We start from the raw sequence: 22,469 nt of genomic DNA on the forward strand, positions 1-22,469 counted from the left end.
GTTTTGCTTAAGATTTCTATAGCTCTGTTTATGTGTTAGAGTAGACAGATATTTTACTTTCTACTGCTGGCTTGTTTTACTGTTTTAAAGGATACTCTGTCTTTATGAAATGAATTCTGAGTGATTAGTTTTTTATAATATCTGGAGAATTTATAACAGTGACTTCATTTTTATATGAAATACATCTTGGTAATGATGCTATTCAAATTTCAATGTTCAAAGTTCATTTGAAATTTTTTATTTTCCTAGAGATATGTCCATTGTACTTAAAATTTCAAAATATATTTGCCTGAAGCCATTAAATATTGACATTTAATTTCTGAAAAAAAAAAAAAAGAAATGCATGTCTGCCTTTTGCTAAGTGCTTTAACTGAGCATTGAATGTCCCTCAAAAGTCCATTGAATGTCCTCAAAAGTTAAAGGCTTGATCCACAGGGTGATACTATTCAGAGGTGGTAGGATCTTTAAGATGTGGGGCCTAATGGAAAATCCTTAGGTCACTGAGGGCATGCCCTTGAAGGAGATTATAGGACACCTGTATTTCAGTCTTTCTCTGCCTCCCAGCTCATGATGTGAGTGGTGTGCTCTACCACATACTCCCCACCAGAGCTCAAAGCAGTAAAGTCTTGGACTGGAAGTTCTAGAACCATAAGCTAAAAAATCTTTTTCCCCTTTATAAATTAATTGCCTCAGGTTTAGTTAAGGTAGTATCTGCTCAATTTTTCCACAGTAAAGTTATGATTTAATTTTCCTTTGTAATTAATAAGTACCTTATAGAAAAAACTTTGACATGTTACACCTCCAATTTTCACCAACTAATTTTTACATCTAATTATGATTCTTGCCTAAATGACTTATTATGGTGTATAAGTCAATTTTGCATTCCCACCTGAAGTTCCATCTAGTATTCCTATACTCAAGAAGGCTATAAAGTGCTTTAATGGAGAAAATGCATGTGTTCAATAAGCTTTGTTCACTCATGCGTTATAACACTGTTGGTGGTGAGGTCAATGAAAACCAACAATACATATTTAACAGATATCATTAAATGCAAACACATACAGAACAAAGTTATGCACTCACTGACTGTAGAAAATATGACTTTATAGAACTAAACATTGTATGTTCCCTAAGAGCAGTGACTCAGTATTTGCTAATTCAGTGTTCACAGTGACTTTATAGAACACAACTACCATAAATAATAAGAATCTTCCAAATTTGACTGTTTTTCACCAATTCAGCTTCCACCTAGGTCCAATCCAGGATGACCTCACCTGCCGGGATTACTGCAATAGCCTAGAAATAAATGATCGTTATTTTCATCCCTCCCCCATCTCTCAAACTATTCTCAATAAGGCTACCAGACTTATTCTAAATGTTTAAAATGTTAAATTAGTTCGTGTCATTTCTCTGCTCAAAACCCTCCAATGGCTTCCCATCTTAGAGCAGAAGCCAAAATGTTTGTATTACCAAGTACCTACATGATTTGTGCCTCTCCTGCCACCCACCATCATACTTCTTGTCTGACCTCACCTCATCCCCCCACACCATTTCCCTCATCAGTCACCACAATTCCAGACCTATGGGCTATTCCCTATACTTAGAGTACTCTTTGCCCCAAGTAATCACCTGGTTCACTACCCCTTCCTCTACTCTTCATTTAAATGACTCTTTCTCCAAGAGGCTAACCTGAACACACTCCAACACACCATTCACCTACCTTGTTTTGTTTTTCCCCATCATACTTGTCACCATTTAATATACCATGTTTCATCTATTTGTTTTATTGACTATCTTCTGCTCCAAACTGTAAGCCTAATAGAAATAGGGATTTCTGTTTATTTTATTATCTACAATCTCACTGGTTAAAAGAATAGTGCCTAGCACATAACACTAACTCAATAAATAGTTCTTAAACACATGAATTGAAAATTATTATTTGAAAAATAAAATTTACATTTAAATAATTTTTTTAAAAAATTAAGTTACAGGGGTTGGGGTTGGGGTAGAGTGCTCGTCTAGCACGTGCAAGGCCCTGGATTCTATCCTCAGCACCACATAAAAGAATAAATAAATAAACAAAATAAAGGTGTTGTTTACAACTAAAAAATAAATATTTAAAAAAAATTAAGTTACAGAAAGATTATAATTTTTCATCTAATATTTAGATCATGTTGCTTATTTTATCAATATTACTTTCTGATATCAACTTTCTAGTAAGAAAGTCCAAAACTAATATTTCTAAGAAGTTTACCTACAAAATATAGAAAAATCAAAAGATATAACAATACCTTCCAAATGGAACTTAGATTTTTTTATTCAACAAAACTTAAGCCAAGTAGGAACAAATCAAAATATTGTGCTTTTGCTATATTTTTAGAAGTTTATATAAAGAATACAAGTAAATCATGTAGCATGTTCCATTCCACATCATATTTCAGCATCTAATGATAATATTTTAACTGTCATTCCAATTCATGCACAGCTTTAACCTAATGCAAATTAGATTAATAACTAAGAGTGCCATAACTTTTAATAACCTTGCAAAGTGTCTATCATATTAAGTTCCCTGCAGTGAAAAGCATTCATGCCATAAGTTAGCTGCTGATAGATCATATATTAATGAATAGAGGGGGGAAAAAAACCTCTCACAGGTGTCTTCAATAGAACTATTCATCAACAATAGCTTGAACTTCACTCTGACCTTTAGTAACTACTATATCCAAAATGCATTTCTTCCATATGTTGAAGAACAAAATACATTTGAATTCCAGAATGTTCTCTAGAAGACCTCCATTCACTACCCATACATGATTCAGATGTTTAAGTTACTGTGTAAGAAGGACAGTTACCATTCTTGATTAACTCAAATTTTAAAAATCAACTAAGAGAGCCTTTAAAAAGTCTCATTCATTTTTTAAATTTTGGATTTATTTAAACATAAATTTAACCATCTGTCTCAGGACTGGACTCATTTCAAACTGTTTTTCATAATTAAAGTACTCTTTTAAGAGGCAACTCAAAGGATCTAACCAACTTTAATTGACTATAAAATATCTCAAACCTATTCATAATGCATGAAGAGTCAATTTAAGAAAATCTAGTTCCTAATTACAGAAAAATTTACTTTTGAATGAAATTTGAAGCTACTTCTCACAGTTTCAGCAGTAGGTCCCTCTTATTCTGCTAGGGTAAAGAACTGTAAAGTATAAAAGAATTTACCAATCCCTTAGCACTTTTTTGTTTGTTTGTTTCTCATACAGAAAGAATTATTAGAAAGAGATTGTTATAAAAGAGCGTCCTTTCAAGCTTCTCTAAACTGATTGTCATGAGCATGAATAATTCAATTTTGTAGATTTTTTTAAAATCTGATGTGTGATAAAGAAGCAGCATTCAGATTTGACCTCATGCAAGAGAGAGCCTCACAAATATATTGTGGATATTTTAAGGCTTAATTAAATAAATTAATTAAAAAACTTAGTGTATGTGAACTATAAAATTTAAAAGCAAAATTATATTCAGCTCCACTTAATTCAACATTACATGATTTAGTATGGTATTGCTTAAATTTTATAAAATTTGCAAATATTACATTTGCCCTTAAAGTTTTTTCACTATGGAAAAACATACTTCATGGCATAAACACAAGTACCTGCGTACAGGAATACAGGTAAAGATAATAGATATTTTTACAACATCAACAAGTAGAGGAAATAGTAGGCCCCAAATATTTCAGAATTAATAAACTCACACAACTCACAAAACACATGAGTAAATAAAATAAAGTTCACTAAGAGTCTACAACTTAGGTTAATGTGTTTTTGCCTTTCATTTTTGCTAATGAAGTTTTATTTAATTCATTTTCTTTGTAGAAAGAAACAAAACTAACAAAACCAGAAACATGAAAGTCAGACAGACTTGGTTTCATCTAATTTCATGTTTTTAACTCTGTAAATCCTGCACTTAAAAAAATGTGTGTCTATAAGAAATTTCCAGGGTTGGGATGTAGCTTAGTGTTAGAGCACATGCCTAGCATGCCCAAGGCCCTAGGTTTGATCCCCAGTACCACCAAAAAAAAGGTAGGAAAGAAATTTAAAACTACTATTAAAAATTGGACCAAGTTGATAACACAGATTGACTCCAAAACATAACAGAATACACAACTGAGTCAAATAAAAGTACAAATAAGTATTAAAAAAAATAGCCATCACAACAGTAGTCTCAGTATACAGTGGAATTCATTTAAAAATCAAATCTGAAATATGTCTAGAAAAATGTCAAAACATTAGGTAATGAAACAACACACTTTCTAAATAACCTACAAATCAAACAAAAGTTCAAAAAGAAAACTAATAAGTATTTTTAACTGAAAATACAAGATTTAAAAATTTGTGAGTGCTAGGGATGTACCTCAATGGTAGAACACTTGTCTAATATACAGAAGACCCTGGTTTCAATCCCTAGCAAAGGAAGGAAGGAAGGAAGGAAAGAAGGAAGGAAGGAAGGGGGGGAGGGAGGGAGGGAAAGGAAAGGAAAGGAGGAAGGAGAAGCGAAGGAAGGAAGAAAGGAAGGAAGGTACGTAGGTAGGTGTAGTATATTGCTAAAATAGTACATATGGACAATTATATCATAAATGCCTGTACTATGAAAGATTATTCTCAAATTCATTCACAATCTAAATTTCCACATAAATAAAATTTAAAAAGAAGTGCAAATCATACATACCTAAAGCAAGGCAAAGGAGAGACATAATAAAGAACAGAGCATAAACCATGAAATAGGAAGTCAAAAATCTCAAACAGGGCTGGGCTGGAGCTCAGTGGTAGCGCACTTTCCTGGCATGTGTGAGGCACTGGGTTCGATTCTCAGCACCACATATAAACAAATAAAGTAAAGGTCTATCAACAATTAAAAAAAAAAATTAAGAATATGGAACAAAAACAACTCTATGAAGCCAAAAGATGATCTTTTAGAATATTAGAAAAATTGATAAACCTCTAGCCAGAATGATCAGGATAAAAACAGAGAAAATACAAAATGCTAATATCAAGAATGAGATGGAAATATCAGTACACATTCTATAAATACAAAAAGGCAAATTAAGAATTCATGAACAACTTAATAACAGTAAATTCAATAACTTAAATGAAATAGACAAACTTCTTAAAGAATACAACCTACCAAACCTAAAGTAAAAGGATATAAACTAAATAGCCCCATAGTAATTTAAAAAAAAAATAGAATTTATAATTGAAAACCTCTCCCCCCCCAAAAAAAGGGATAAATAAAACACATATCACAAACAAATCCTACCAATATTTAACAAAGAATATCATCAACTCAATGCAAGTCTATCTAGAAAATTGAAGAGGAGGTACACATTCTGAGGCCAATGCTATCTTATATGGGAATGGGACAAAGATATGACAAGAAACATAGATAGAGATGAAAAATTAGAAATACAAACTTAGAAAACCATATCTAACAATGTAAGAAGTGGTGATACATCATGACAAAGGATATTTTATTCTAGCAATGAAAAATTAGTTTAACATTTGAAATGTGAAAATCCAAATAATTTGCCACCTTAATATACTAAAAAATAAATACATGTTAATCATAGAACATACTGAAAAAGCATTTGACAAAATTTAATATTCATTTTAAAGCAAGAATAGAAAAAAAATTCAGCCTGATTTTTTTAATCTTTTTTTTTAATTTTTTATTGTTGGTTGTTCAAAACATTACAAATTTCTTGATATATCATATTTCACACTTTGATTCAAGTGGGTTATGAACTCCCATTGTAATCTTCAAAAAACTATAGCTTTTCCCTGAGTTCAGTAACAAGGTAAAGCAAAGTTGTTTGTGCTTATTATTTCTATTCAAAATTATACTGGAAATTCCAGCCAATTAGTCAAGAAAAAGAGAAAGGATGAAAAAATAAATAAATAAAACTCTTCATTCACAGACAACATGACTCTATAGGTATGAAATCATAAGGAATTTATAATGTATCATATATGAACACACCAAACAAAATTAAAGAAATGATACCATTCACAATAGCACTAAAAGTAATAAAATAATCAGAATTTTGACAATAGAAATGCAAGGTCTGTACATGAAAAGCTATAAACATTGCTGATGGGGAAAAACTAAGATGTAAATCTTACAAATAAAACATTTCATATTCAGAGACTAGAACACTTCAATACTGTTACTAAGTCAATTCTCACCTATTTGATCTATTGATTTGAAACAATCCTTATTAAAACCCCTATAGGCTATTTTGCAGAAATCCACAAGAGAACTAAACATGCATATGGAAATGCAAAGGACCTAAAATATCTAAAACAATTTAGAATAACAAAGTTGTGAAAATAACACTACTTTATTTTAAAAATTATAAAGTTATAATGCTATGCTCTAAATATCTATCTCCAAAACTCAATTTATTAAAACACTAATCCCAAAATGCTATGGTATTAGGAAATAAGACCTTTGGGGAAAATATTAGATTATAAGGGTAGAGCCAGCAGAAATGGGATTAGTGATCACAAGAACAAGAGAGCTCATTTGCTATGAAACAGGAAATGGATCAAATAACAAATCTACTGCACACTTGAGCTAAGATTTCTCAGCTTCCTAAACTGTGAGATACAATTTTATGTTACTTATAAGCTACCTAATTTATGGTATTTTGTTACAGCAATACAAACAGATTTAGACATATAATCAACAAGACAATGTGGTATTGATATAAAAATATACAAATAGATCAGGAGAGCTGAGTTTAGAAGTAGACTCACACATATAAAGTCAGTTGATTTTTTGACAATGAAGCCAAAGCAATTCAGTAAGAAAATAATAATCTTTTCAAAATGGTGCTGGACTAACTGAATTGCATTTTTGTACTATATTTTAAAAGTAAATTAAGAATAGGAGTTAATGGGCTGAGGTTGTGGCTCAGTGATAGAGTGTTCACCTCCCACATGCGAGACTCTTGAGTTCTATCCTTAGCACCACATAAAAAATAAATGAATAAAATAAAGGTGCTGTGTCCAACTACAACTAAAAAATAAATATTAAAAAAAGAATAGGAGTTGAAAACTGAAATAAGTATTTTTCACATGCACATACACAAAAAAAAAACACCAAAAGACAACCTATACAAGAAAAAAATTAATGAATTATACTTCTGCAAAATGAAAAACACAATTTAAAAAATACCAGATTCACACCAAACATATGTTGGCAAAAAGATACAAAGAGAGACTAATTTTTAACAAATCATTAAAACTAGATGTCCACACATAGAAGAATAAAACTAGACACCTGTCTCTTACCACCCAGAAAAGTCTATTCAAAATGGATCAAAGACCTAAGATTTAGACCAAAAACTTCATCAATGCTAGAAGAAAATGTAGGACCATCACTCCAATACACAAGCACAAGCAACAACTTTCTCAACAGAACTCCCAAGATCAAGAAATAATTCCAATTATTAATAAATGGGATGAAATCAAATTAAAAAGCTTCTGCACAGCAAATAATTACAATTAAAAGCATGAAGAGAGAGCCTATAGAACGGACAAATATCTTTGTTAACTACTCCCCCAATGGAGGATTAATACCCAAAATATCTAAAGAACTAAAAAAATTACCATCAAAAAAAATAATAATAATCCAATCAATAAGTGGGCGAATGAACTAAACATACACTTCTCAAAAAAAGAGATTCAAATGACCAACAAATAAATGAAATGTACCAATATTAAACTTCTTAAGTGTGTTAAATTATAGATATGCTGGAAACTGTCATAGTTATTAAGGAATATATACTTGGGTATTCAGGGGGAACTATTACAATGTTTATAATTTACTTCAAGAGGTTCTGCAAAAGTAAACTTTATACATATGTGTATATGCATACATACATACATGCATAGAAAGATAAAGAAAGAGAAACAGCAAAAGCAAAACAGTGACAAAATTTTGATAATTTGTGAATATGGGTAAAAAGTATGCATGTGCTCATTTTCTTACAATATCAACTTTGCTGTGGGCCTAAATTGTTTTAATTGGGTAAATCCTTTAATGAAAAATTCAACTTTCAATTGCTTGAAGATAGGATCCACATCTTTTATCTCTGGTATTTATCAAATAAGAGACAGTCTTATTATACAAACTGAATAAATTAACTAACCAGTTAATTAGTATATAAATATAAAATGATAAATAATGAATTCAGATTAGTTTAAGAATCCTGAAATAAGTACACTGATGAGAATCATCTATGAAAACTTGCTTTCTTCTTTTGTAACAATGTTCTTTTTTTAAATTTTTATGAAAAAATTTTTAAATCTATACAAAGGTAGAAATACTTGTTCAATACATCCCCAAGTACTTATCAATTGGCTTAAAGAACCAACTCATAACCAATCAAGCTTCAACTATACTTTCATTTACTTATTCCCCATCCCCTGGAGTATTTAAAAGCAAATATCAGATATCACATAGCATCTTGGCTGTGAATATTTCTGTATTTACATCATAAATATAGAAGCCTGTAAGAAAATAACCACAATTTCATTATCACACCTAAAATATAATAAAATTTCCTTAATAGCATTAAATATACAAATCTCCCAGATTATCTCATAATTTTAACCCTTGATCTTCAAATCAGGATTCAAACAGCATCCATTTAGGCACACTGTAAAATGACAATTCTCACAATCCCAGATAACTGTTTGATTTATTCCCACAATATTCATCCCTCCCCTTTACCAGTAAGACATGAAAAAGGAGAAGGGAATGATGAGTTTTTGCTACCCACTGGTCCAACAGACTTAGCCTCACTCCTGCTCTCACCTGATGGTACAAAACAAGCCAAGTTCAGCAATTTAGATAACTCTTTGTCACTTCCTGGCACAAATATTCACTGGTTTGTGATTTTTTAAAAATTAATTAATAGACTAAAACCCACATTAGAAATGCCTGACTTGTTTCCCTTGTGTAACTACAGTGTTGATGGCAATCAAAGGTGATCATTAAAACATATACTGTAACAAACAATGCCTGAATTCCCCATCTTTACCAGGGAACCTCAGCCAACCTCTGAAATGTCTCCTAAGAGATAAATCCCACAGTAGTATTTGTTTTCTAATACATACAATAACAATGAAAGAAAATATTATTCTCTTTGACACTAAATAGTGCGGGTAAAAGCTTTATGACTCACAAAATTATTTTGTATTTAAACCTAAGCATGTGTTTAAATATATAAGTATTCAGATTTTAATCTGCAGTAAGTAAATTTGCATATTTTCCTTTCAAGTCTTATTATTCTATGCTGCTATCAAGAAATGCCTCTAACTAAAATACTTACTAAAGTGACAACCCTAAGTAAGAGGCTCTCTCTCCCCTTTACTCATTGTTTCAAGCCAGCCTTTCGTTAAAGGGCTTATGCTTTGGAAATAGTTGAACATAAATAGGGAAGGCCCCAGCAAAGCTTTTAGAATTATTTTCCATATTTCCAGCTTTCTATTCCCTATTTGCCTTGTTCTGTATATATCTTCCCCAAACCTCCTTTCTCTTCTTCCCAATTATCCTTTACACATTTTACAACTGAAGAGCTACAGATGTAATCATTATTAATAAGAATCATCAATGGATGTCAAACTATGGATGGAAGATTTTTAGGTTACACAGAATTCACACATGCTAAAATATTTTTTCAAAGTTACTAATTGCATGGGGTAAAGGTACCTTTAAAAGGGAGGGATCTAGTGATCACCACTTCAGTGATCAAATTTGACCAAGCACTAATAGTGACACAATCCAACTTATAAGCCCATTGATGGGGTGTATAAAATAAAGCACACATATCACCTATGAAGTGTTCTTGCCAAAAATGTTTAAGCTGAATCTAATCAAGCCTCTAGCCCTACCCAATTTATAAGAAGTATAGTGGGTAGTCTAGGGACTATTGTCTGAATAAGCAATTAAAGCCAAAATATGAGAAATTTGATTGGAAAACTGTCCTGAACTCGGAGTGGGGGGGGGGGGATAATATCATGAACAAAAAGTGAGGAATACTATTCTAAGTGAAAATATTTTAAAAGTGTAAAGAGACACAATAATCAAAAGTGGTATGTTTGCTTTGATCAGATCCTAGTTTAAAATAACAAGAAAATAATGACAAACAGAAAAAAAAATAGCTGTAAAAGATATTGTGGGGACAATTTGGGAAACTAGAAAACGGAATGGATATTAAATGATAGTAGGGCTATGTTAAGATGCTGGGCAATATAAAAAATGGTAGTAGAGAATTATTATTTTCTTAGATATAATAACTTTATGGGGATTATTAGAAGAATATTCCTATTCTTAGGAAATAGATGCTGAGTCACTTAGGGATCAAAAGTATGATGCCTGAAACCTACATTCAAATGGTTCATAGGGAACCTGCCAGTGTGGCAGAATATTAACAGTTGTTGAATCTAGGTGGTCAGTATGAATATTCTCCATACCGTCTTTCTAACTTTTATGGTTATTTAATTTTTTTTCTTAAAAGGTTCTATAAAATACAAATAATGATGAACTTCTTGCTTGGGCTGGGGTGGCGGGTGCTGCTTTTTCAATCTGTATAAATTGAAGCTGGTCTGAAAAAGAATTGGATTAACTACTGTATTATGAGAAGCTGGGCTGGGGAGAAAGTGGGGAAGATTTCCCTCAGTGGCTACTTTCTATCTCCTTTTTCCTATTTTCCTTTTTTGTATCTGGTATTTACAGGTAATTTCCATTCCCTTCTCATAACTTAGAACAGTCTTCTTAAAGTAGCCTGAGGCACTTGACCAGCCTAACTTCCACAATTATCCTCTTTCTACCTAGGTTAACTTGATCCCTTTTAACTTTAACACTTGCACAGATTCTTTTCAATTTTGACTCACCCTAACCCATTTTCTTCACCTAATTTGTGGAAGCCATAATCCTTCATCCATGTTTCTCTTTCATTTTGGTCACCTCCTCTTATTCACTTTAAAGGTACATTTAGAGGAATTTGCATTTTTATTAAACCTTATAGGAGGTGATTTTTCTGTCTGTAAGCAAAGAGGCACTGACATGGCCAAAAAAAATGAAAAACTGTAGGTATGTTTGTGTTTAGTAGTGATGGTGACAGTGATTGGAGGAATCTATTTACCCCCTTGTATACTTCTTTGATATCAACTCAAAATAAAATAAAAATGGACTAGGGATGTACTTCATAGTACAGTGCTTTTCTAACATCCATAAGGTTCAATAACTAGAATTGTCCAAAAGAAAAAAAAAAAGAAAGAAAGACAAGGAGGAGGGTAAAAGGAGAGGGAAAAGGAGGGAGAGCCATATCTAAATCAGTATAATTCTAATTTATTGGAATAACAACAATTTCATTGTGCAAGATAAAGCCATGAAGGAGCTTTTTACTTTAGTTATTCCCACAAAATAACAAAAGAATATATAATAAAAGACAAAGAGAAAGTGCATTAGTAAAAGAAAAAGGTAAAATAAGAACCAAAGAAAATTAGAGTTTCCAGTAGAGCTTTTATTTAGTTAGTAAGACAAAATTTTTAAAAATACCAAAAAAAAAAAAAAATCTTTTTTTGCAATGTTTTAAAAATCTACATATGAAGACTGTTTAGTCACATTTAAACAAAAAACAAATATTGCTCAATTATAGCAATAGCAAAGCTTCTGTTCATGATCTTTGATTAATTTCTGCTGAAATCTAATATATGAAAAATTTAGAAACAAAATTACAAAAGTAACCAATAAGAAAACATAATCATAAATCTCTGTTTTAAAACACAACCAACATGGTCCTTTCTACTTTTTAGTATCTCTTATGAAAATTCTAAGACAATGTAGACCCAAATAACTCAGTTATAAAGCCAAAATAAAGCTATAAAAGCTATAAAATCATCTTTGGGTTTTAATGGGTTTTAAATACCAGAGATAAAAAGAAGATTTTAATCTTTATTCTATTTTTTTAAGATTCCTAAACAGAATACTGTTTTTCTTATTTAATACTTTCTAATTAAATAAAACATAAAATGCTAGAAAAAAATTTATACACTCCTTGCATCTATTACAAATACGATGTAATTCCATTTAGTATGAATTATTCAACAATACTTTGAGTCATTTAAAACAAAGTATGGTTTACTATACAGTTTGAGAATTAGTCTATTTTTGGTTTATTTTGAGGTTTTTTTGTATGTAAATTGTACTATATGGAATCATTCTACTACATATAAAGATAATTTTCAAACAGCAAGAACAAAAATTATTTAATACACATTTTTTTTCATAATTTTTCCATACCTTTAGCTAAAGCTTCTTTATATTTCTCTTTGGCAGAATTCATTTCTTTTATTAATTGTCTATAACTGGATTTTAATTTCTCCAATTCTGTTTTTGTAACCTGTAAAAAAAATAAAATGCAGAATTTTTTAACATTTAAATTTAAATCAAGGAAGGGAAGAGGGGAGAGAAAAGGGAAATACTGGAAAATGATATTGGCCAAATTATAATGTGATATTGTGACTATATATGAACAAATTCCAACATCATATACAACTATAATGCACCAATGAAAACCAAGGAAAAATAAATAAGTTTAAATTGGTCAAGAACTTGAATTCCAAAAAACTAATTGATATGTATTTTACTACTTATAGCCCTTTACTGTACAATTATAGCCAATAAAACTACGAATTAGCTTAAAATCAGTGATAAATTCAACAGCATATGATAACAGATAAACTTCTCAAAAGAGGAAAATTAAGAGTAACACTATAATTGTCTAAAATCTAAAGACTAAACAAATTAACTTGCAAGATACCAAAATATCCGCAATAGGAAAAAGTTAAAATATTTAACCATTGTATAAAGTAACTTCACATTATTGGAAAACAGATAAATTTCTTAAGAATAAGACAAGACAAAAATCATGCTCTCTCGTCCTTTCAAGAGAAAACTCAGTCATTAACTTTTTTGTTTTTAATTTTTTTTTTAGTTGTTGATGGACATTTATTTAATTTATTTATATGTAGTGCTGAGAATCAAACCTGGTGCCTCACACATGTTAGGCAAGCACTCTACCACTGAGATACAACCCCAGCCCCACTGGTTAACTTTTAAGTTGCTACAGAACCAATTTATTATTGTGAAAATTAGCAAATTAATTTTTAAAAAAGCAAGCATTTACCTGACTTTTCCTATATGATATACATTTTAGGGTAACCAGATAAGAAAAGTCTTCTTTACAGAAAACTTTTAGTTAAATTTCATTAGGAAATGATAGAAGTGAAATACTGCTATTTCAAAAATTCCAAGAAAATAACAGATCTAAGTAACAAACATCAATCAATAGCTTATATTATTAGGCAAAATATTGCTGGGAAACTTCTCTAATATATTGATCAGGCTGACAAGACTGATACCTGTTAGCAAAGTTTACCACCACAGAAAGATAAAGAAGCAGGCATTACATACCTTCTGATATGAAAAAACAGAAAGTCTACATTACCACCCATGATGTATTCTTGCCCAAAATAAACAGAATCTCATTAAGCCTCTAAATCTAATTTTCAGTTTACAAGAAAAATGGAGAATGAAGGAATTATAAGAAATCATATCATGAGATGCAAACAGTAAAATCCAAAATGAAGAAAACAATTCTATTGAGCAAATTATCCACTTTCTTCAATAAATGAATGCCATTTTGTTAAAGGGACAGGAAGAAAAACCTACAGATTAAAAGAAAATTACCATTCAAATGCAATGTATGGACTACATTTGAATCCTGATTCAAACAAAGCAACAGTAAAAACATTTTAACAACAATAATTTGAATGTAGGATATTTAATTATTGTCACTTTAAGGTGGATTGATGGTAATGTTATGTTTTTAGAAGGTCTTAACAGTGTAGAAGAAAAAGTGGGTAGGACTAGAGAAAGAAAAAAAAATATGTTGTCTATGTGGGTTATGGGTAGAAGAGTTCATGTGCCTATTCTTCTCTTTGCTTCCATAACAAAAACAGCTTTAATAAATTATCCAGAAGACAAAATCTGAGTATGACAAAATTTTGGAAATACCTTAAATAAATTATTTTGCCTATTTCTGTATTATTTATTCTTTGTTATTTATGCACAGTGTTACGTGATACACATCTAATTTTTATAAAGGCTAAAATCTATTTCAGTAAATAAAAAGTAATCTAAATAATTTTCAAAAAGCACTCTGTTATAGGTTAATTGGCAGCACGTTTTTCTTTTTTGCACGTAGATAAAGTAACTATTTATCTTGTAAGATATAAGATACTACTTATTAGAAACACCAAATCTATTTCTTGATAGGAAATGATGAGTAAACAATTCTTAAGTCAAACAGGATAAAATATTCGTCAAGTTTAAACATAAATTGAAGAAAGAATTCAATATGGAAAGACAAACCTTGATCATCTCTGCCTCTATCTGCTGATGGACACCTACGTAACTTTTCTTCACCTGCTGCTTGTCCTTGATCATCATGGTAAGCCTGTGTAAGGGTCCAGAGTTTAGATCCTCTGCATGCGTCTTCATTATCCTACTAAGTTGTTCGGTCTGCTGAATCATAAGTAGCCAAGACTTAAAAAAAAAAAAAAAGAAAAGAAAGAAAAATTGCATTGTATTAGAAGCTCCTGTTTAGCTATGATTTAAGTGTTCAAAACCTTTAAATATTTAGCTTACTGTAAATTATTACATTAATATAAAATGAGAGATTTCTGGAAATTGTGCAGTGAATTATGGATGATTTGTATTTAACATCTTCAACTACAGATGCTTCAAAATTCAGTATTCAAGGGCTATACAGAATACTAGGAAAAGGATTAAGGGATCCTGAAAGTCCACGCTTGGACTTCACATTTGTTTTCCAATACGCTGAAATACTGTTCTTCTCACACCATTCAAATGCCCCAATAAGACTACCAGTTCCTAATAGTCAAATAGTCCCATCTTCATCTCAACCTGCCCTTCTGTGGCATTTGATCCTGGCGACTTGAACTTGGCTTCCTTTTCCATCTATCTTTAGTGAACAGGAACATTCCCACCTTATTTTCTTCTTTTCTAAAATTTCCTGCTCAACCTTTGGTGCCTGCTCTTCTTTTGTTCCCTTTGCCTTAATACTGGATTTCTGCATAGTTTCCAACTTTTTAAAATAAATACAATTAGTTCTCAATAGCACAACATAACTAAGGGACATAACATGTTGCTTCAATACCAGAGCTACATAATGGTGAATTTGAAACGAATGGGCATACGGAGACTGCTAGAAAAATTTTATTATTAATTTATTTATTTATTAAAGTCTAATAGACTTTATAACCTACATATACTGAAAATAAAAAAGAGGAATGTTCATTATAGTTGTTCATATATTCTGCTAGGCACAGTGTTACATGCCTATAATCCCAGTGGTTTGGGAGGCTGAAGCAGGAGGATCATGAGTTCAAAGCCAGGCTCAGCAAATTACAAATTAGCGAGTCCTTAAGCAACTCAGTGAGATTGCTCCTCCCCTGCTTTTTTTTTTTTTCTTTTTTTGTCCTAGGGATTGAACTCAGGGCCACACGACCACTGAGCCAAATCCCCAGCTCTATTTTGTATTTTATTTAGAGACTGGGTCTCCCTGAGTTGCTTAGTGCCTCACTCTTGCTGAGGCTGGCTTTGAACTCATGATCCTCCGGCCTCAGCCTCCTGAGTTACTGGGATTACAGGTGCACACCACCATGCCCAGCTGGGACCCCGTCTCTACATAAACTATAAGAAAGGGCTGGCATGTGGCTCAGTGGTTAAGCGCCCCTAAGTACAATTCCCGGTACCCCACCCCCTAAAAAATCTATTCTGAAATAATTACTGGAGAACTATCATAGTCACAGAATATCCATATAAATGATACAACAACAACACAAAAAGGCAAGGAATGATTTCAGATATTTACAAAAATAATTTATTTTTTATCTGTAAATGAGCAAGATTATTCTTGTCCTATTAACATTCTAGTAGAATCCTAAACTGACATTTCATTAAGAATCTATATCAAAGCTACAGCCTAAAGTAGTTGTAACTCTTAGTCACAATCTGACTCCAGGTGTAATTGGTAATCTTATTTTATATACATTTCAATATGCTAAAAGAGTAAATAACAATCTTTGAGAATATTTGTTTGGGAGAGGAACTGTTTCCAGTGGGAAATGCTATTATGTACATAAAAAGTGATAAGTGGCTTATGAACCCATTATATTTACTTTCAAGTTTGAAAGTGTAACACATAGTAGGGCCTTTACACCACAAAGTAATTTAAAACTGATGTAGCTCTTCCTTTAAAAATATAAAATTTAGGGACTAGGGTAGTGACTCAGTGGTAGAGCACTTACCTAGCATACATGAAGCACTGGGTTTGAGTCTCAGCACCACATACAAATAAATAATAAAAATAAAGGTCCACTGACAACTATTATATATGCATGTATATGCATATATATGTATACATATATACATATATATACTTTAACAAAGATGAAAACAATAAAAACTATACAAAATGGATTAAAAATAAAAATTAAATAGCCATAATAATTGGTGTGGCTTTGCCTATTTATCTAATATTTTCATGCTGAAAAATACAATATTGAAAAAATATCCTATGGTATGTGCACAATGTTGAGGTACAAATAGCTTTAACATAATAGGTAAGTAAGAAGAGTCAGTGTTCTTGCTCTAACTCCAAACAATAAATATTTTCTAAGTGCAATAAACATTTGTAATTCTGTGTAGCAGTTCTTGCAGCACAGGGGAGAAGCCTTCTTGTAAGTGAACACCAAAACCCACACAATTAGATTGATTGCCCTCCTCTCCCAGTAGAACATATCCACACTGCCTAATATCCCTTTTCACTGGAGTGACTGCAGGAAGTCCAAGGTCCCAAAGTATACATTATCATTTTGTCAACATCTTCTTGCCCTCAATGTCTCCTAATCCCACACAGGTCACTATCTGTAGAATCTGGTACCCTCAGGAACTCCTGCTTTCTGATTAGAAAACTCCTCAGACCTCTTACTAGAATTTTCCATGTACCTTCTAGCTTTAATAAAAATCTGGTTCAGTTCTATTCCCAAAATCCCAACATTGCTAATAAACATTCTTGCTCTTCCTTCATAAGTCCATGCTCTGTTGAAACTCAAACCACCAATCCCCATCAACAAGTCTTCAGATGCTACCTCCAAAATCTACCATACTTTTCTCCATCTCCACTGCCACTTCTTTGGAGGTTATAATTATCTCTGGCTTAGACATACCTCCCAAATGCTATATTCCCATGTTTCATTCCAATCCATTCCCCCTTAAAATAGCAAAAGAAATTAATAACACTGTCTTTCCTAAACCTCTACACTGAGATTTTTATGTATTTAAAGAAAATTCAAACTATTATCTAAGATCTATAATATCTCCCATTACCTGTCCTCTTTCTCTTTCCAACATTTCCTTTGCCATTTTTCACCTAGTTAAGTAAATTTTAGGAGCATCATTCTTTATTTGATTTCCTTAACATATCAAGCTCCAATCTCCTTCTGGAAGTTTTTCCTATCTAATAGAAGCTCTTCCTCCCCTTTATATTGCAGGATCCCTCTCTTTGTTTAGTGATCAGCTAAATGTCATGTAGGTCTAATCCCTATTACTCTCTCTCTTCAAACAATTATTGATCTGCTCATATATTTGGTAGAATTGTTTTCTTTTTAAAAATAATTTTAGTTGTAGATGGTCACAATATCTTTATTCATTTTTATGTGGTACTAAGGCTTGAACCCAGTGCCTCACATGTGTGAGGCAAGTGCCCTATCACTGAGCCACAACGCCAGCCTGGATTTGTTCTTTTTAAGGCCTCCAAAATTAGAATGGAAGTTCTGTGAAGGCAGTATCATGTCTCTTTGATCATATTTCAGGTATTTACTGTGATGTCTAAAATAATAAATAACAAACATTCATTGATATAAGAAAAGAAGGAGGGGCAAACAAAGAGAAGGAGGGATGATACAGAATAAAACCATGAATAGAATATATGCCATAAAAAATAATTTTAAAAAATTTAACACAGAATTGTACAAAAAACAGCTTGCTAATAATGTTGCTTATAGTGAGATTTTACCAGTAGTAAAAGTCACTGATCCTTAAAGTTACAGAAAAGTTAAGAAATATTAAAAAGTAATAATAGCTTAGAAGTAGACTATATGATTAGCATGCATGATTCAATTCAATTTTGGTTCAATCCCCAGAACCAAAAACAAACCTTACATTTAATTTTAGAAAAATTTAATCACATATAAAGAACAACAAATTTGAAAAAAAATACTATAGGAAATTTTACAAAATAGAATTTAAATATAACTATTAACAGAAAAGCTACAAAATAGAAAGGTACTAATAATTTAACTGTAGTAGACTATACAAAATCCCAGAGAATACTAATAAAAATTAGGAGTGACTGATGGGAAGTTTATTTCCTAACTTTTCACAGAGAAGAGTTCAAATATAGCTTTAGTTCTAAAGTTTATAAATCAAGAAATATATGTTTAAGTGTGCAATTCTTAAATTTCAAAAGGTAAATAAGTGATTGTTTAGAAAAAAAACAATTCATCTACCTTTTGTAACATTAGAACTAATTTTTTGGATTTTCTTGTTTGGTTTGGTTTTTTGTTTGTTTGTTTGTTTGTTTGTTTTTGTATGTTCTGGGGACTGACCAGAAGCCCATATGCATTCTAAAAAAGCACATACTCTACCACTGAGCTATCCCCCTCCTAGCCCTGAATATGAGTTTTAAGGAAAGATAACACTGTCCTTTAAAAAAAGAGAGAGAGGAAAGAAAATGAAGGAAAAAAAAAAAAAACAATGAATAACAACTGAAAATAAGTTACAAAATAAAAATGACACTCAACATATCTGTTAAACATATGAAAATTAGATAAACATCTCTGATTAAAAACATCAAGTTGGGGAGGGCTAAAACTTCACTGCATGCAATACATAAAAAACAGACACAAAGTGAAATAACATTTAACAATAACAACAACAAAAAGACAAGTAAAAGACCCCCAGAAAAATGTGAACAAGATCCAGCAGGTTACATTCAAATGACACACAGTTGAATTTTAGGCACAAACTATAAAAAAAGAATGTCAATTAAAATGAATGTATAACTATGAGAAATCTTTATGTTCCGCAAAACAGTGCCATCGAAATACGAAAAATAAAAATGATGGACAATACAATAACAAATCAAAGTAGTGACAGAATTACGTACACCCATCTCTGCTTGTGACAGATGAAGTTAAAAAAAAAAACTATAGAGTATCAAGTAATTTAATAATCAATCTATTTGACCTATCATTATATATTTTTTTATAGTACTAGAGGCTCAAACCCAGGACCTTACATATGCCAGGCAAGTACTGTACCACTGAGCCACATCCCCAGTTCTAAATAAATTGATTTAAAATAAATAAATAGGGCTGGGGATGTGGCTCAAGCGGTAGCATGCTTGCGTAGCATGCGTGCGGCCCGGGTTCGATCCTCAGCACGACATACAAACAAGGATGTTGTGTCCGCCGATAAATAAAAAATAAATATTAAAAATTCTCTCTCTCTCTCTTCATCCCCCCTCTCTCCCTCCCTGCCCCCTCTCTCTTAAAAAATAATAAATAAAATAAAATAAATATAATAAAATCCAATAGTTGATTTCTAAGACTCATACCAAATAGACTAAGCTGCATTAGCTTAGTTATTGCCCAATTTCAGAAGTAAGAGAGCCATCAGGATACTATTATTGCTATTAAAAAGAGTAAGTTTAAGCTGGGCTTGGTGGTACATGCCTGTAATACCAGTGATTGAGGAGGCTGAGGCAAGAGTATCACAAGTTCAAGGCTAGCCTCAGCAACTCAGCAAAGGCCCCAAGCAACTTAGTGAGATGCTATCTCAAAAAATAAAAAGGTCTAGGGATGTGGCTTATGGTTAGACATCACTAAATTCAATCCCTAGCGCCCCCCCCCTCAAAAAAAAGAGCAAGTTTAAATATCTAAACACACATGAACCTATAAAATAAATCAACTTTTTTTCCCAATACTTTTTCTTCCACCTTCCTAGACCCAGGGCTCCAGAATTACTTTTGTTCTTCTTGAACTTAAAGGTCATCCTTCTTATTCTTCTGAAGAAGAACAATACCAGAACGAAAATGTCCAGAATCATCTTTATCCCTCATCTAACCTCAAGTGAGGCTGAATCAAAGACTTTCATAGTCCCTTCCAGTACCAGCACCTGTGATCTTTCTCTCTTTCACCATTTCCTTAAAATGCCTGGATTTTTATGGCTTATGTCCAGAGAAGATTTCTTTGTTCATCCAGCTCTAGAGGATCTTTGATAATATAAGGCTGAACTACTTGGAAATTTCAAAGAAAATAATGAATTACAATTAAGTTCCTTGGAGATGTCTATTTCTTTTTCTCTAGCTTCCATGTGATACTCCTGCTCTCTACCATGCTACATCCCATATCCTTTCCCTGTCCTAAAGAAGTTCTGTTAACGCTCCCTTTCCTCTATGTCCAAATTCTCCCTGATTGGCTCCATCAGCTAAACATCTCTTTAAAAAGCAAAGCCCTCTCTTTTCTCTTCTAGCCTAACCAACCATTTCATCTACTGCCCTAATTTTTTTTAACCCCTCAAATAACTTCTGGGCAAACAAAAATTAGAAAACCGCATTTACTCATAAACCATGCTATTTATTCAGGACAACCCAGTTTTCTGAATCTCTATCAAATAAATGCTGGTTTATTCCATCATATGCTCTATAACATAGAACTGAGAGGTGGGGTTGATCATCTCCATTACTTCTTTCTAACCTTACCCCCTTTAAAGCTATCCACACTTTTCAAAATGACCCTCTGCTCCTGCTACTTAATACCATCAACCTCCTGCCAACTCACAGGGCTTCTCTCATTTTCTCTTTATACCAATATGATGAAGCAAATGTATTCATCTTATAAATATGGAAAATGGATGTCAAAGAGGTTAAATAATCTGTTCAAGGTCACATAGTGAACCAGTGGAAGAATTCAGATGCAAACACAAATATATTTATTAATGTGCTAGACCTGATACAAGTTGATTCTTGGAGGATACAAAAGAATGAAAACCTGAAGGCTCTTGTATCTGAAGGCTGCTTTAAAACTAACTATCTAAGCTAAACTAATCAGAGTACCATTTAAATTGGTTACAAATTTCATAGTAATCTTTAATCTTTAATTTAGTACTTTATTATCAGACTAGAGGCCAAAAGCCAAAGGGAAATGCTGCTTGCATTCTTTGGGCCACCTTTGTTGTAGCATGAGTATATCTAAGGAAAGAAGTCCTGGGCCAGTATTAGTGTCATTCTTGACATGACATGCTTTGTTAAAAGCTATAAAAATGAAAATGAAGGTTGGTGATGTAGCTCAGTGGCAGAATGCTTGCTAGCATGTGCAAGACCCTCAGTTTTATTCCCAGTACAAGGAAGGAAGGAAGGAAGGAAGGAAGGAAGGAAGGAAGACTATCACTGTAATTGGGTTTCTAACTAAAATAATGGTTCCCCCCAAATCTCCATAAACAAAACAATTAAGAGCTAAATCATCTTCTTAATAACCAACCCAATACCATACTCAATAATTAGAAACAGGACTACCTTAAGACATAGATAGCACATTGTATAGATAGCTTTATACAATAATTAACATAAATCTTAAAATGACTATTTTCCTACGGCCTAGGTTAACAATATAACTGGTTTGAGATATATAAATTTTAGAACACTTTTCAGAAATTTGAGTGGTATCATAAATAATAGTAATATTATATCATAAAAATACAGATTTTATCTGAAATTATTTCCAAAGTTTTTCTAAGGTATTAAATGTGATTTTTTGATGCTGTTATTTTGTGACCAAAAATAAAATGTTTCCTAGAAATAAATGCATCATTTATTTCCATTTATTTCATATTTATTTTTTTTAAAAAAAAAGGAATGATTCAATTTGGAAAAAATTTTTCTCTCCTACCTTCCTCCTCCAAAATAACATATATATATATATATATATATATATATATATATATATATATATATATAAGTTACATACATTAAATAGCATCTCAGCTTTATACAATAATTAACATAAATCTTAAAATGACTATTTCATACTTAGGAAACCAAAAGAGGTCAATAGTACCAGTTTTGCTAACATGAATACATGTCATAAAAAATAACTCTATACTCAATTTTTAAAAAATGAAAAGCTATATATAGGGAGAAATGCATATCTTTTAGAAAAGCACATCATGTCTTTTCTTGCCTTCTACCTTTG

General features: G+C 31.8%; 1 protein-coding gene across 12 annotated transcripts in view; it reads right to left on the bottom strand.

Moving 5' to 3' along the window:
• Fer (FER tyrosine kinase) overlaps positions 1-22,469 on the bottom strand; it is a 456,651-nt gene that overhangs the window by 345,664 nt on the left and 88,518 nt on the right. For all 12 annotated transcript variants that reach the window (XR_009228307.1, XM_046460091.2, XM_046460093.2 and 9 more), the window contains 2 exons: positions 14,503-14,676; positions 12,370-12,469 (listed from right to left, as the gene is read on the bottom strand). Coding sequence is in view for 11 of the 12 variants with exons in the window: in XM_046460091.2 (XP_046316047.1) it covers positions 12,370-12,469; positions 14,503-14,676 (274 nt within the window). In the remaining variant the exon portion in view is untranslated. The remainder of the gene's footprint in view (positions 1-12,369; positions 12,470-14,502; positions 14,677-22,469) is intronic.

Source organism: Marmota monax, unplaced genomic scaffold (genome assembly GCF_021218885.2).
Source record: "Marmota monax isolate L192 unplaced genomic scaffold, Marmota_monax_Labrador192_F-V1.1 WCK01_AAM20220418_F8-fsc00006, whole genome shotgun sequence".
NCBI lineage: Eukaryota > Metazoa > Chordata > Mammalia > Rodentia > Sciuridae > Marmota > Marmota monax.